The 15,440-nt window shown below is 43.0% G+C and overlaps 1 protein-coding gene across 2 annotated transcripts in view; it reads right to left on the bottom strand.

Annotated features, from left to right (window-relative positions):
- LOC106563202 (small conductance calcium-activated potassium channel protein 2) overlaps nucleotides 1–15,440 on the bottom strand; it is a 37,287-nt gene that overhangs the window by 6,373 nt on the left and 15,474 nt on the right. Inside the window, exons 3-7 of one of the 2 annotated variants that reach the window (XM_014128545.2) lie at nucleotides 8,892–9,310; nucleotides 8,365–8,506; nucleotides 7,940–8,050; nucleotides 7,615–7,742; nucleotides 5,225–5,233 (exon numbers count right to left, since the gene is read on the bottom strand). In XM_014128545.2, coding sequence (XP_013984020.1) covers nucleotides 5,225–5,233; nucleotides 7,615–7,742; nucleotides 7,940–8,050; nucleotides 8,365–8,506; nucleotides 8,892–9,310 — 809 coding nt within the window. The remainder of the gene's footprint in view (nucleotides 1–5,224; nucleotides 5,234–7,614; nucleotides 7,743–7,939; nucleotides 8,051–8,364; nucleotides 8,507–8,891; nucleotides 9,311–15,440) is intronic. The other variant, XM_014128547.2, reaches the window with a different exon arrangement.

Raw genomic sequence — 15,440 nt, 5'->3', positions numbered from 1 at the left:
ACGTCGAAAACAGCAAATGTGCAGTACTCAGGACCACACTCGATCTTTCAAGATAACAGGAGAGCTTTTTTTCCTGCAACCACCCGTGCTGCATGCTAAATCAGAATGATCAACACACAGTGCGAGCTGGAGGTAGGACTGTAACATAGCCCTTGTGGTCAGCTTTCTCTTTCAGATAAAACCCAATGCTCTCAGACTAGCTGATGAGATAGGCTTTTGAGTTAGCGGGTCTAATTGGACTGTGTGAATTTGATGGTGTACAGCACAGTAGATCAAGGGGAAGAATATGAGGGGTCTGTAGTGACTGCTAGATTAATCTATTCTCATGCAGTGGTGCATCATTGTTAGTCATTCCAGTTCACAGGCAAAGATGTGTGGAGCTAGATGACAGGTTAAACCAACTACAAGAGCCACTGAAGGATCCTACAAGCAAAAGACGATGCCTCAGCAGCTAGTGACGGGGTAGCCGTATGGTCCAGAAGAAGCACATTCTTAAACAAGTAGCCAATGGTATTGCAAAAACAGCACTTTTATTGTTCAAGTAATCTGGCAAATTGAAAATAAAAAATTTACTAAAGTGTGAAAGACATCAGCATTAAAACGTTTGTGCAGCTGAGATGTTAGACTTGTCAGAATTCTCAATTTCACGGTTGGATGACCAAAAGCTGTCAAATGGTGTTGATGAACAAGGCAGGCAGGAAGCTGGGGTCAGAATATAAAAGCATCCTGCCCCCTCATACTCAATATTCTATGTCTTCTGTGATTCAATGCTCCTGTGCGGTCCTGAATTTTCAATAGGTTCTTATTTACTTTGCTATTCATCAGGGGGAAAACGGCAATGCTAAGCTTTTCAATACTCCTTTGAATTCTTTAGAGGAAGAATCTGCTGTTCAAACAATAACAAAGTGTGACCCCTCCACTGTTTCAAAAGCTGCGGGATGGGGTTGGAGAAATGTAACCACTCAAATTCATAGACAGTGCTATGGATTCAAGGACTGACCATCCATGATATCAAAATTATAGTTTTGAGGCTATACAGTGTTGGCTTTAATTACATTGTTTGTAAACAATGTTGGGTCGTTCTACCTCAAAGCACAAGAAAGAGGATTCCCACCTCCACCAACTCACCAACTTGTTCTGAAATCATTTCTGTAGTTAGTAACAGATACGATTAGCATTCCTGAAAGATTGTCTTGTTGAAATATTATTTAATCTCTTAAAAAAGCGAATTATTTGCATCCCAATTGGCCATTCAATCACTATAGTACCCAACATTTGGACCAAACTTCTTCCTACCAATGAGTAAGACACAAGGAATCCCCCCCCCCAAACATCTAAAGCCACTTACGGACCCCATGCCAATCCCACACCAACAACCAGTATACAGTATCAGTTCTCTATGTTTGACAAGTAGTATGAAGCTGTGGCTTGGAGTATTACTTTTCCATACTATGTAATGTATTCCCTGGTTGTTTTTGTCCCCTTTTCAGAGAAATTAGTAATTGAAGTTGCTTGCATTATTTACCATAACGTAATAGGAAAGTACTAGGCTTTGACCACTTGATGCCGCTGTTCCTGTTATACCACCACATCAATTTTGCTGGTCGCTTGTGTTTATTAAATAGATCACATTTCCTTTGCAACTTTGGGTAGAAAACCAATAGATTTGGCTCATTATGAAAATAAATTGTGTGGTCAACCTCACAATTCAAGCCAGCCCTCCAAGAAAGCAATTCAGTTTGCCCTTCTTTTAGCAACCTAATGCTTCAACCCAACTCTCCTTGAATAGTCCAACAAGTGGCATCTATCTGAGAGGGCTATCTGTATGGCGCAATTCTCATATGAAGACTTTCTCTACAAGCCTAGAATCTTGATGGAGAAATGGGCTAGGGACTAAAATGTTGTGACAATCCTAATAAAATAATACATTGCATGGCAGTCTTATGTTCATCAATACAATTATTAGGAAACGGCTCTATATGTATTGTGATTAGTGACATTGCCATTTAACCCAATACCATTACCATTGCAAAACATTATACAGTGTGTGTTTGGGACTTTTACCATTGAAGACCATTAGAGACCATAACATTGAAGCCATCCAAAAATGCTGTAGCCTAATGGTTTGCTTGTTCACAAGGAATGGTCTAACAGTAACGAATCCAGAATTTTTTCAAAGGGAATAAACCACACACAAAGGGGCCATTTCCTGGACACAGATTAAGTGTAAAAGAAGGATAAACTGAATTGTTTTCATGGAGGACTGGCTTGAATTGTGATGATGACTGCAATTTATTTTCATCATAAGCCAAATCTATTGGTTTTCTACCCAAAGTTGCAAAGGAAATGTGATCTATTTAATAAACACAAGCGACCAGCAAAATTGATGTGGTGGTATAACAGGAACAGCGGCATCTAGTGGTCAAAGCCTAGTACTTTCCTATTACGTTATGGTAAATTATGCAAGCAACTTCAATTACTAATTTCTCTGAAAAGGGGACAAAAACATGGATAAAAGGGTGTGGTGGGATAGCAGGAACCACAGCATCTAGTGGTCAAATCCCTATACTTTCATACTACTTTATGTGAAATGATGCAAGTGACTTTAATAACTAATTTCTCTGAACAGAGGAGAAAAACATGACCAGATTCACAATGAATACATTACATAGTATGGAGAAGCAATACTCCATGCTGCAGCATGATACTACTTGTCAATCATAGAAAACTGATACTGTACACTGGTCATTGGAGTGGGATTGGTGTGGGGGGTCAATGGGTGGCTTTTGGCATTTTGGGGGGAATTCCTCATGTCTTACTCATTGGTAGAAGTTAGGTCCAAATCGGATGTTGCGTACTATTATTATTGAAAATGCTATTTTTTTATTTAACCTTTATTTAACAAGGCAAGTCAGCTAAGAACAAATTCTTATTTACAATGACGGCCTACTCCGGCCAAACCTGGAGGACGCTGGGCCAATTGTGCGCCGCCCTATGGCACTCCCAATCACATCCGAATGTGATACAGCCTGGATTCGATGCAGTGCCTTAGACCGCTTCGCCACTCTGAATCCTATACATGAAATGGCCAATTTGGGTGCAATCAATTTGTTTAATTGCTCTGCAATCAAATAAAATTTCAACAAGATAATGTTTCAGGAATGCTAATCTGACTTGTTTCTAACTACAGAAACGATTTCAAGAACAATCTGAAATGGTGGGTACCATGGCTTGCTGAAATGACATGGAGCAAATCTGTAGTAAAACAAGCTTATATTTTGGGTTCTAATGTTAATTTATCAATGCCTCATGGGATTAGTTGATGTTCTTCAAGAATCAATAGGAATATTTTATTCATTTAAAAGTAAAAAAAATGGATGTAGCAATCACAGATGGCCCCTTTAAGGCAATATCAACTGTGCTGCACCATATATTTTTTTGCGGTTGCTATCTTTGTCTTGACCTGTTTACCTCGCTGTAGGAAGACTGATGCTAATTAGTCTTCAGTGTAATGGGCAGGCCGTTCTGCTGCCTGACTCTGCCCTGCCCTGCCTGTCTTACTACTGGGATTTGTGCTGAGGAGGAGAGTGAGTCTCACACTGTGTCAGTTACAGCACAGAGTCTCTAAAGCAGGAGGAGATCTTGGAGGCTTACCCGACCTTTGCCTCTAAGGTCGTGTCCCTGTTTCACACCCCCACTGAGTCACCAAGCTAACGGACACATGCTGCTTCCTGTCCCGCTTCCTCCTGTACCCCAACCTTCCTCCCTGCCTCCATCTCTTCCTCCTGTACCCCAACCTTCCTCCCTGCCTCCAACTCTTCCTCCTGTACCCCAACCTTCCTCCCTGCCTCCATCTCTTCCTCCTGTACCCCAACCTTCCTCCCTGCCTCCATCTCTTCCTCTTGTACCCCAACCTTCCTCCCTGCCTCCATCTCTTCCTCCTGTACCCCAACCTTCCTCCCTGCCTCCATCTCTTCCTCCTGTACCCCAACCTTCCTCCCTGCCTCCATCTCTTCCTCCTGTACCCCAACCTTCCTCCCTGCCTCCATCTCTTCCTCCTGTACCCCAACCTTCCTCCCTGCCTCCATCTCTTCCTCCTGTACCCCAACCTTCCTCCCTGCCTCTAAGAGTGCAAGGGTGATGTCATTATAAAGAGGACGAACTGTGTGCCTGCGAAAAAATCCTCTCATCTTCTCCAACATATTGGAAGACATCTGGTTGTGTACATGCATCATGCTAGTTGTAGGCAAATGCATCACACCACTAAGGGTGTTACGAGCCATTACGCTAGACTAATGAGTGTGGATAGCTCAGTGCAGCTATGCATGTCAGATGCGTCTTCCTAAAATCGGTGAATTCTGCTGGTAGTCATAATGGCCACTGTCTTTATTGCTACCAGTCATCCAAGAGAAAAATGGAGGAAATGCAAATGTTACAGGCGTCACAATGGTTTCACAAGCCGAAAGATGACCCCTAGCCCTGGTTAATGTATCTAAGGCAGATTGATGGGGGAGTAAGCATTAACCTGGAAAGATATGTTCTATTCTGTAGTTATTACAGCAAGCTTCTCATCTCCTCAAGCACCAGTGGTCATCCTTCGGTTCATGAAAGCACAGATTATTGGAGTTTAATCAGTGGATTTCTGATTAAAGATCAAATTCTCATCACATTCATGCAACAATGGAAAGAAAAACACCTTCCATCACTGATAATTGAAATTCATCAAGGGAAAGTTACATGTGAACATTAGCAGTGTATGTGTCTTCTCATTAATGAGATGCACAGGAAGGGGTTGGCATTGATGCTTAATTGGCAGATGTGTAATGCTTTGACAGATTAAAAAGTAGGGCAGAATTGATCGAGAGGTCTTTGCTTTCTCTAAAGAGACCATGCTGGGTTTCTGTAGGCTAGTGCATCATATTCACTTATTTTGGCCTTATCATCATGCTGTTCAGCTAATGATCTAAAAGAGAAATTAAAATCTTGACAACGGTGTTGTAACTGGCTATATAAATTGAAATATAGTGTTACAGACAGATGTACATTATGTGACATTATCTAATCAGTCATTGCTGGATGGGAAATCAAAATGTGTAGCTGTGGTATGAATTTCACTTATCAAATGAGGGAGTGAAATTTTTAGTCACATCATTGAGTCAAAAAGACAAGCTCTCATTTGCATGCACACACCGTATCTGTAGCTACATGTTAGGCGAAGACTTACTTTCGAGCTCTATTGCATTGTGTCGACACAAACAGGAAAAAAAGGAAACATAAAATAGACAAAATAATTATTACAACATCAGATAAATGTGTCCAGATGGCAGGATCAGTCTCCTTCTCAGGCCTGGGTACTACAACCCCAATCCCACTGCTGCCATTTTAAATAACAACAACACATAAAAATCACAACACTAACATCAACTTAATCCCATCATCACTATCACCATCAGCAACACCTCATAGCTATGCCTCACCTCAGGCCATCACAGATGGAATCATCGGGTTTAAAACTTCAATTTTCCTGTCACATTATTCTGGTCTGGCCCCTGGTAGCTACTCCCTGAGGTCCTGTCCTAATCCTCCCCTCCAGCCGGCCAAGCTTATCAGGCATGCAGTACTGTATGTAAGACCAGCCTCACTGAGAGAACCAATGACCAGACAGGCAGCTGTGGCAGGCTGACAAGTTCTCTAGCTAACATTTACCTAGGTTTTCCCCAGGATCACACCATTTGAAAAAGCCTCACTTCAGAAGAACAAAGTGACCCCCTCCCTCAGATCTGTCCCCTACATTGGTGGAGGATCTTACAGGGTGATTGATCCAGCTCAGGCATAGGAACTATTCTTACTTTTTCCACCGCAATTGCCTCAAGACAGGTCACTGACCCCCCTTGAGGGATGAGCGTGCTCCCAGGGAGACCCTGTATGTGGCCACTGACTCATCCCAACACACAGTGTGAGTACATCCACCCAGGCAACCCACGCTTGGAGCTGAACCCTGCAGCTGAGGCCACAGGCATCACTTGACTTAACACACACCAGGAGGTGCTCTCTGAACCACAACTTCTCTGCTAAGACCCACTCCCTCTTCGTACGACTTACTGAGCCTGTACAAAAGGGGAGATGGACATGCCCTTGAACGAAGTAGTGGAAGTGGTGTTTTACAGCTGAATCTGGTCCTGTGCAGATTCTGCCTAAACTCTGAGGGTTTCCTATTATTTGCTCATCCTAGAGAAGAGGAGGTCGACATGATATGCTGTCATTACCACAAATAGCCTGAGGACATACTAACCCTGCCCGAGCAACTATGACAGAAGCCTATAAAACAGCCACATTTTGGATGGGGGTTGCAGAAGCCACTACTCCCTTTCAAGAATCAAATATTTGAATGTCGTCATTGTATACGATGCATATAAAAAATAATCATGAGCAAATTAAAAGCTGCACACAGGAGACCACATAGTTCAGTTAACACAGATAAAACATACAACACAGAAAAATATATCAAAAACAAAGAACAGTTTCACTATAGCATATGAATATAATCTGACCCTAATCATAATAATAATTTCAACCAAAGCGGATCTCAAAAAGAAGAAATATCTCATTGAGTTTCATATGATAGTCAGTCTCTTAGTTAAAAGGTGGGAAATACAGTGGCAGAAGTAGGCTTAGGTTTGTCAAAAGAGAGAACATTAACATCAATAGGGTTTTGGAGATAGAGAGCAGAGACTGTCTAAGAGACTACCTGACAGGCAACTGACTGATCCTACAGGACTAAAGGAACCATACAGATGTGTCGGCCCAGAGATCAGCATGACATCTGACTCCGATCTTAGATACACAATAGTCATGTTGACATGCAATAGAACTGGCAGGTCCTTACATCATGGTGATGCAGGATGAGATAGGGGGTGGGCAGAGAGAAGTTTTCCTGTCATCACTGAGAAGGCAGGAGAATGAAGATGGTCCCCAAGAGTTTAGTTTAGGTTGTGGTTAAAATGGTTTAGAGTTGTTTTGAAGATACTGGATTGCACAACCAGTAATTAAATGCAGATAACTTATCTGCAATTGAGAAAGAGCTCCCAGTCCTCTTACATTCTTCTGATCTAATAAGTAAATTGCTCTCAATAAAAAGATTGAATGACTACTTTGCAATTCCTACCACAATTTTAGCTAGTAACACCACTATTAGTATCAGAATTCTCTTACTACCAAGTCAACTTTGATGTTAAATAGAAACCAACCTATGAGGGTTGGTTTCTAGACATTCTTGTGAATACTAATATAGCTAGCATGACTGCTACTATAATTCATTCCTTCTCAAGAGCTGTTAGGGCACTACTGACATGTTTTGGGACTAAATACTTCCCGACTCCATTCCAACTTATCAACATTACAAAACAATGGAGTGAAATGAGAAACAACAACAGAAAAAAGGTCAACATTCCACATTGTAAATACAGATTTGGGCTACAGGTGTCAAACAATTCAGATCTCAGGTTTGTATTATTATCTATGATACTGAATGTAAGACAAAGTATGGGACTGCAGATACCAGTGTGTAATAAGTATTTACCACACTGCCAGCAGCGTTTCAGGCAGGGTACCTACTGATGAATGGCTTGGAGGAATTTCCTCTGGTGCTTCCTGACTCTGGCGTGGTCCATCTTCCTGACCAGCTTGGTGTTCTTGTAGATGAGCCACGTCTCCCTCAGTACATTTGCAGCTGTGTTTTTCACCTGGCACACAAAGAGCATGGTTAGAAACACTGGTCACGGTAAACAAAATACTACTCATGTAATGGAAAACATACTGTACTCATTTTCAACCATGCTTGGTCTTCCTGAAATAGAACACAATGGAGAAACGGGGCAGCTGAGATTATTCTTTCAAATGTTTACACTTAAAACGACATGCAAGTGAAGTATTTACTTACTCTTTTTGTCAGCTGGGTGTCCATCATAAAATTATGAACATGTTTTTCAGCTTTGGTTAACTCCAGTTTCTTTGCAACCACAGCCACCACCAAGGCTGTGCAGCCGGCTCCCTGGGAGGAACAAACAGACTGTTACACGTTGCCTGTATTTAGTCAGTTCCATTTCTTTTTACCTAATTGGAATAATAGGAAATGATGCAATAAACAAAAAGGAAATCACAGATTCTGACTTCTGATATCCTCTGAATATGAATGTATACGCACTGCCACCCCACCACAGATTTAAAAAATAAATATTGGCAGGTTTAAAAAAGTCATAAGACACATAAGGGCTGGATTTAAAGATATAACCTCATAAGCAGCACTGCAAAAGAGAGCGCAGCTGTGGCATGAGAATGTAATGTAATTTCTGCAGTAGGGCTCACCATAATACCAGTGAGGAGACAGACTCCTTTTCCACAGTAAGTGTTGGGGACCATGTCCCCATATCCAATGGTTAGAAAAGTGATTGAGATCAACCACATGGCTCCTAGAAAGTTGCTGGTTATGTCCATGTTGTCATGGTATCTGAAATGGAAGGTTCCAGATAAGTGTCAGACTGGAGTCAGCTTGCCAAATACTTAAACGTCTTATACATTATAGAAACATCTGTGCCTAATTTATGTGCAATATAAATAAGGTGTAAACAGATTCTCATATCTTCTAACAAGACGTAAACTATAGGCCATGATTGTCTATCCCTTGACATTTCCATGCAGAGAATCAGAATTAAAAGCAAAATGGTGGTATTGCTGGGAATGTGTGAAGGGAGCACTACATCTGGATGGAAGCCTAAAGTATGACGCATAACGAGTTAACGCCTGTTTCCCCAGCAAACCATGAAGCCTTATTTATGGTTCATGCAGTATTTTGTGCAGCATAGCGTGACTGTGATAGGGCAGCAGGTCCAGACCTCTCGCAGGCCCTCACGGTCCACGCAGCGATGATCCACAACGAGATGGTAAAGACCAGCAACACGGTGCCAGGGCAGATGGTCATTAGGGTCTTCATGACGAAGCGTGTGTTGAAGTTGATCTTGTTGAGCGCCCCGATGCTGCGGGACGAGGCGTCTGTGAAGAGCTTGCTGTGGAGCAGCATGACGCGGGCGATGAGATACAGCCGCAAGAACATGGGGATGGACAGGATGATGTCCACGTCCGCGTCCGTCTTGGACGGGGTGTAGGAGAAGGCCAGGCGCGCTGTCCAGGTGAAGGTGTAGTTCCCTGGGATGGGGTGGATGGCGCACACCAGGATCTCCAGGCAGATGAAGAAGATGCGCTCGTAGGTCATGGCTATCCTCCAGTCATCTGCTGCATTGTCCACCATGAATAACTGAATAACAACATGGATGGAGGGGGAGAGGGAAGCTGACAGAGGTTACTGAACAAGCTCTGGTTAGATGCAGCCTTTCATTTTAATCATGGTGGCATCAGACTAAATTGATCAAAACCATAAACTTTACTACCACACTCAGTCTTTGGAAATTCAATAACTCAAGTTTAATGTCATGGCTGATTGGCATTCAGTGATTCCAATTATTAACTGTCAGCGTTCGCTACACTCTTCACAACATCTGTCACAGAAGTCTATGGGACCTCCTGCATGTGGCTATCATTTCCGATTCCAACGCATTAGACTGATGAGAACATCTGCCACCTCCCACATTAGTATAGGTCTCGTATTGCCTGGCCACAGAGCAGAAGATAGGCCACTCTACTGGGGGCTTCGATGTGGACGGATTTCAACACCTTTAATGATTCTCCTCTATCCCAACTCTTACACACTCACTCATGCATGCTGTACCCCCTCTCCATCTCATCCTTTCCCACTTTTCTCCTCTTACACACCCTTCATCTCTCTCACTCCAGTCTAAAGCTCTCCACCATGCTAGATTACGGAGATGTAATTTATAGATCGGCAGGTAATGGTGCTCTCGAGCGGCTAGATGTTCTTTACCATTCGGGCATCAGATTTGCCACCAATGCTCCTTATAGGACAGATCACTGCACTCTATACTCCTCTGTAAACTGTTCATTTCTGTATACCCGTCACAAGACCCACTGGTTGATGCTTATTTATAAAAACCCCTTAGGCCTCACTCCCCCCTATCTGAGATACCTACTGCAGCCCTCATCCTCCACATACAACACCCGTTCTGCCAGTCACATTCTGTTAAAGGTCCCCAAAGTACACACATCCCTGGGTTGATTCTCTTTTCAGTTCGCTGCAGCTAGTAACTGGAACGAGCTGCAAAAAACACTTAAACTGGACAGTTTTATCTCCATCTCTTCATTCAAAGCCTCAATCATGGACACTCTTACTGACAGTTGTGGCTGCTTTGTGTGATGTATTGTCGTCTCTACCTTCTTGCCCTTTGTGCTTTTGTCTGTGCTCAACAATGTTTGTACCATGTTTTGTGCTGCTACCATGTTGTGCTGCTGCTATGTTGTGTTGCTACCATGTTGTTGTCATGTGGTGTTGCTACCATGCTGTGTTGTCATGTGTTGCTGCCATGCTATGTTGTTGTGTTTTCTTGGGACTGTTTTCAAAAAACAGTCCCAAGATTCAATGCTTCCATCTACCCTGAACTAATGACCTTATTGCCCCATACCAACAGATCCACCTACCCCTCGGTGTCATTCGTGTTTGTGATCTAGATAAACTACTACTACCCTCTGTCTCTGGGTATGGCGTTCCCTTCTTCCCCTCATCCTTTTAAATACTTCTCTGCAGATGGACTAAATGCAATCGAGCCTCTCTACTGTTCTTCTCTACAGTTGTCAAATTATTCCCTTCTCTGACACGTAATGCCGATCGTCAAAATATGCACTCAGCCGCTCCCTCCCTGCACTCAATCACCTTGATCTTTGGGTTGTGTATGGGGCCGTCACAACTGGCGGGAGATATTTCACAAAACGTTGCCGTCAGCAAATTTCAGAGAGCTTTCTTTCACTAGCGTATATCCATGGTGACTATATGCCATTCAATATAAAGGAAAATACAACAAATGACAAACCACATTTTAACTGAAGCCATCATATGATGCTTTGTGATTAAATGAATGGTGCTGCGTAGAGACATCTGGCCCTCCGGTGTGTGGGGAATAACATTATGCAAATATGTTTTGATCTTTGTTCTGACTTTTCAAACAGTGTTTTCTTCCTGGTTCTGTTTGAGTATCTGTAATTGGTCCTGTAAAGTATGTGCTTCCCATGGCTCCTGTCTATGCAACACATTAGTGATCTGAACCACTAAATAAGAATTAAAGAACATTCTAAATTCAGGATGAATTAATATCAAACAAAAACAGAAGAAGTCTGAAATCCATCACATATCAGCCAAATGTGTTAGCAGATCAGTCAAAAACATCACAATGTTTAATAATTCAGATTTCCTGATGAACACAAAAACTTGGGAGATAAATAAGTGAAGTCGCACATTATGACTTGACATCCTGCCAATTACCCCCCATTTAGTATAACTCCAGGATCCTTGATGGTGGAAAAAAGTACTGTCCCATTCCTGGAAGCGTAAATGGGATCAATGCGATGTATTTAGAGATAATAAATACATGACAAAATCTTGAATCATTCAACAATCTATCTATCTATATATACACTGCTCAAAAAAATAAAGGGAACACTTAAACAACACAATGTAACTCCAAGTCAATCACACTTCTGTGAAATCAAACTGTCCACTTAGGAAGCAACACTGATTGACAATAAATTTCACATGCTGTTGTGCAAATGGAATAGACAACAGGTGGAAATTATAGGCAATTAGCAAGACACCCCCAATAAAGGAGTGGTTCTGCAGGTGATGACCACAGGCCACTTCTCAGTTCCTATGCTTCCTGGCTGATGTTTTGGTCATTTTTTAATGCTGGCGGTGCTGTCACTCTAGTGGTAGCATGAGACGGAGTCTACAACCCACACAAGTGGCTCAGGTAGTGCAGCTCATCCAGGATGGCACATCAATGCGAGCTGTGGCAAGAAGGTTTGCTGTGTCTGTCAGCGTAGTGTCCAGAGCATAGAGGCGCTACCAGGAGACAGGCCAGTACATCAGGAGATGTGGAGGAGGCCATAGGAGGGCAACAACCCAGCAGCAAGACCGCTACCTCCGTCTTTGTGCAAGGAGGAGCAGGAGAAGCACTGCCAGAGCCCTGCAAAATGACCTCCAGCAGGCCACAAATGTGCATGTGTCTGCTCAAACGGTCAGAAACAGACTCTATGAGGGTGGTATGAGGGCCCGACATCCACAGGTGGGGGTTGTGCTTACAGCCCAACACCGTGCAGGACGTTTGGCATTTGCCAGAGAACACCAAGATTGGCAAATTCGCCACTGGCGCCCTGTGCTCTTCACAGATGAAAGCAGGTTCACACTGAGCACGTGACAGACGTGACAGAGTCTGGAGACGCCGTGGAGAACGTTCTGCTGTCTGCAACATCCTCCAGTATGACCGGTTTGGCGGTGGGTCAGTCATGGTGTGGGGTGGCATTTCTTTGGGGGGCCGCACAGCCCTCCATGTGCTCGCCAGAGGTAGCCTGACTGCCATTAGGTACCGAGATGAGATCCTCAGACCCCTTGTGAGACCATATGCTGGTGTGGTTGGCCCATGGTTCCTCCTAATGCAAGACAATGCCAGACCTCATGTGGCTGGAGTGTGTCAGCAGTTCCTGCAAGAGGAAGGCATTGATGCTATGGACTGGCCCGCCCGTTCCCCAGACCTGAATCCAATTGAGCACATCTGGGACATCATGTCTCGCTCCATCCACCAATGCCACGTTGCACCACAGACTGTCCAGGAGTTGGCGGATGCTTTAGTCCAGGTCTGGGAGGAGATCCCTCAGGAGACCATCCGCCACCTCATCAGGAGCATGCCCACGCGTTGTAGGGAGGTCATACAGGCACGTGGAGGCCACACACACTACTGAGCCTCATTTTGACTTGTTTTAAGGACATTACATCAAAGTTGGATCAGCCTGTAGTGTGGTTTTCCACTTTAATTTTGAGTGTGACTCCAAATCCAGACCTCCATGGGTTGATAAATTGGATTTCCATTGATTATTTTTGTGATTTTGTTGTCAGCACATTCAACTATGTAAAGAAAAAAGTATTTAATAAGATTATTTCTTTCATTCAGATCTAGGATGTGCTGTTTAAGTGTTCCCTTTTATTTTTTTGAGCAGTATATATATATTTCCCACTGCCAAAGAAAGCTTTTATTCCACATCTTTAGCTCAAGGACACCCTGAAAATAACAAATGTACACCTCCAGGAATTTGCGCTATAGTTCCACCCACACCAGACACACACACGCGCGTGCACTGCACATACTACAGCCCTCCAATCCCACAGGCACACTGACACTACAGCCACCTACACCACATTGCCACACAAAGAACATTCCACTTGAACATCCGGGCAAATTTCACACTCTCATTAAAGCTAACCTGCAGGCCAAACGCTTCCCACAGACAGCTACCCACCGACAGCTACAGGAAATTCCAAGCGGTTACGTGTACAAAACACTCCCACGCAACATCTCTACCCAATTCATTCATCAAAGCAACACATTTAAAGGTTCCCCCACAACGATCATTTTAAAGCACACAACTAAAGAGCCTTTTGCCCATACGTAACAACATCTAGCTCCTTGAGAGCACTGACATCGGTCAGACTCTGAGGCTGAGGGACGCTGTAACACTAACCAGGTTCTCTGTTGGTGTAGCCCTGCTTGTTAAGCCGTTCCAAGGGAATGTCATTTAGACATGGAAACGCAAGCTGTTACTCCACTGTGTTGTGACAGACGCTATCTTACTCACAGACCTAAGCCATCAAAACAGCTCAAACACAATATCGTCTGCACACAGCACAAAAAGCTCTCATTTTAATAAATAATAATGGCAACAACTTCATGTGACAAAAGTGTTTTGAAAGTTTGTTGCTTTAAAACAATGTAATTAAACATTTAAAACTCGGTTACGTAAGGAAAGCCTACTTGGTTGGTAAAAGCAATTATGGTAATGGAGGACCTGAAATACAATACTTGAGCTCTTTACCTCTCAGCATTAAATATTCCATGCCAGTAGCAGAAGCACTAGTTATGGGGGGGGGTGTAACTTACATCTGCAGCTGATAACCTGGAATTATGTATGTGGCATAAGGGACAGCAGTCATGTCTCTTTCTACAGTATATCATATGCACATAATTGATAACTTGTCCAGGTTATATCCTGCTAGAATAAACTAGATTGAAGGGGTTTATGGCTTACGAAGTTTAAAAGACCCTCAATGCTACAACAATAGTCCGTCCTATGATCCATGGGCCAATAAAGAGCATACCAGAGAAGGGCCAGAGAGGGCCAGAGGAATAGAAAAAGCCCCGTTGATGAGCCAAACAAACTCTCAGGTCACTCAGCTCAAATCCTGCAGGGCTAAGAGTCATTCCACCCACATGGACCAGTGGACCACACACACACACACACACACACACACACACACACACATTGTATAACAGAGAGAAAGAGCGGTGTCGCTACACATGGTGTTCTACAAGCCGAGCCCATGCAATGTACAATGGTGGTTGGAAACAGAGAGCCAGAGTGACTGATTCTAACCAAGGCCAATCGCTCTTTAAATATAGCCTCCGGCCATGGTCCAGTGGCTGCTCTCAGACGGATGACTTGTCATCTGATGGATACAAATAGTGTTTAATCATTAAGGGAGCGTTCCTCTTCTCATCATGGGAACATTTCACCCGTGCCGGCCGCGGCGAGCCTGTGCCACTGTGCTGACATTTTTGCCCAGACGACACCATTAAGGAGGCCCTGAGGTAACCCATTCCTCAGTCGGTCTTCTTTCCTATAGAAGTGGTGTAATTTGGGGGTTGGAATACAATGCACATTGGTATCCTATTTCTCCCAAACCTTCAGTACACGTCTTCCAACATACAGTATGTCAGGTAGACATAATGTATACAGTATATAACTCACACTTTGTTGTATTGCATATTTCAAATATTTACCTGTACCTTACCACCCCACTAAATGTAATAGTAAAAGGTTGCAATAAAGGGGTAAACCGATTATTTACAGATTCATTTTAGACATTTTATTTGGATACCAAATGAACAAAATAGTAAAAACATGCTTTTTAACCAGATTTTCAAAACCTTTAAATTGGAAGTTAGAGAAATCTAATCTCTATTGTTCTCTGTAAAATGTTCAATGTTGATTGTATGAATCTGAAACTTGTTGATTCATTGAATGACTTATGCAACTAATTAATTATGTTGTTAGATGTTTAAATTAACACTTTACCTATCTTTATTTGGGCAAAATAACAGGCGTCTCAGTATCAAGTGTCAATCATTGAGATAAATAGGGGTATGTAGCCATTGAGGGCTTCCACCATTTAAAAGTAGTCAACTGGGTGGGGATTCCTAGGGGTTGGAAGT

Source organism: Salmo salar, chromosome ssa11, assembly GCF_905237065.1.
Source record: "Salmo salar chromosome ssa11, Ssal_v3.1, whole genome shotgun sequence".
Lineage (NCBI taxonomy): Eukaryota > Metazoa > Chordata > Actinopteri > Salmoniformes > Salmonidae > Salmo > Salmo salar.
Note: the sequence above shows the minus strand (reverse complement) of the source record. Positions and strands in the feature narration are given on the sequence as shown.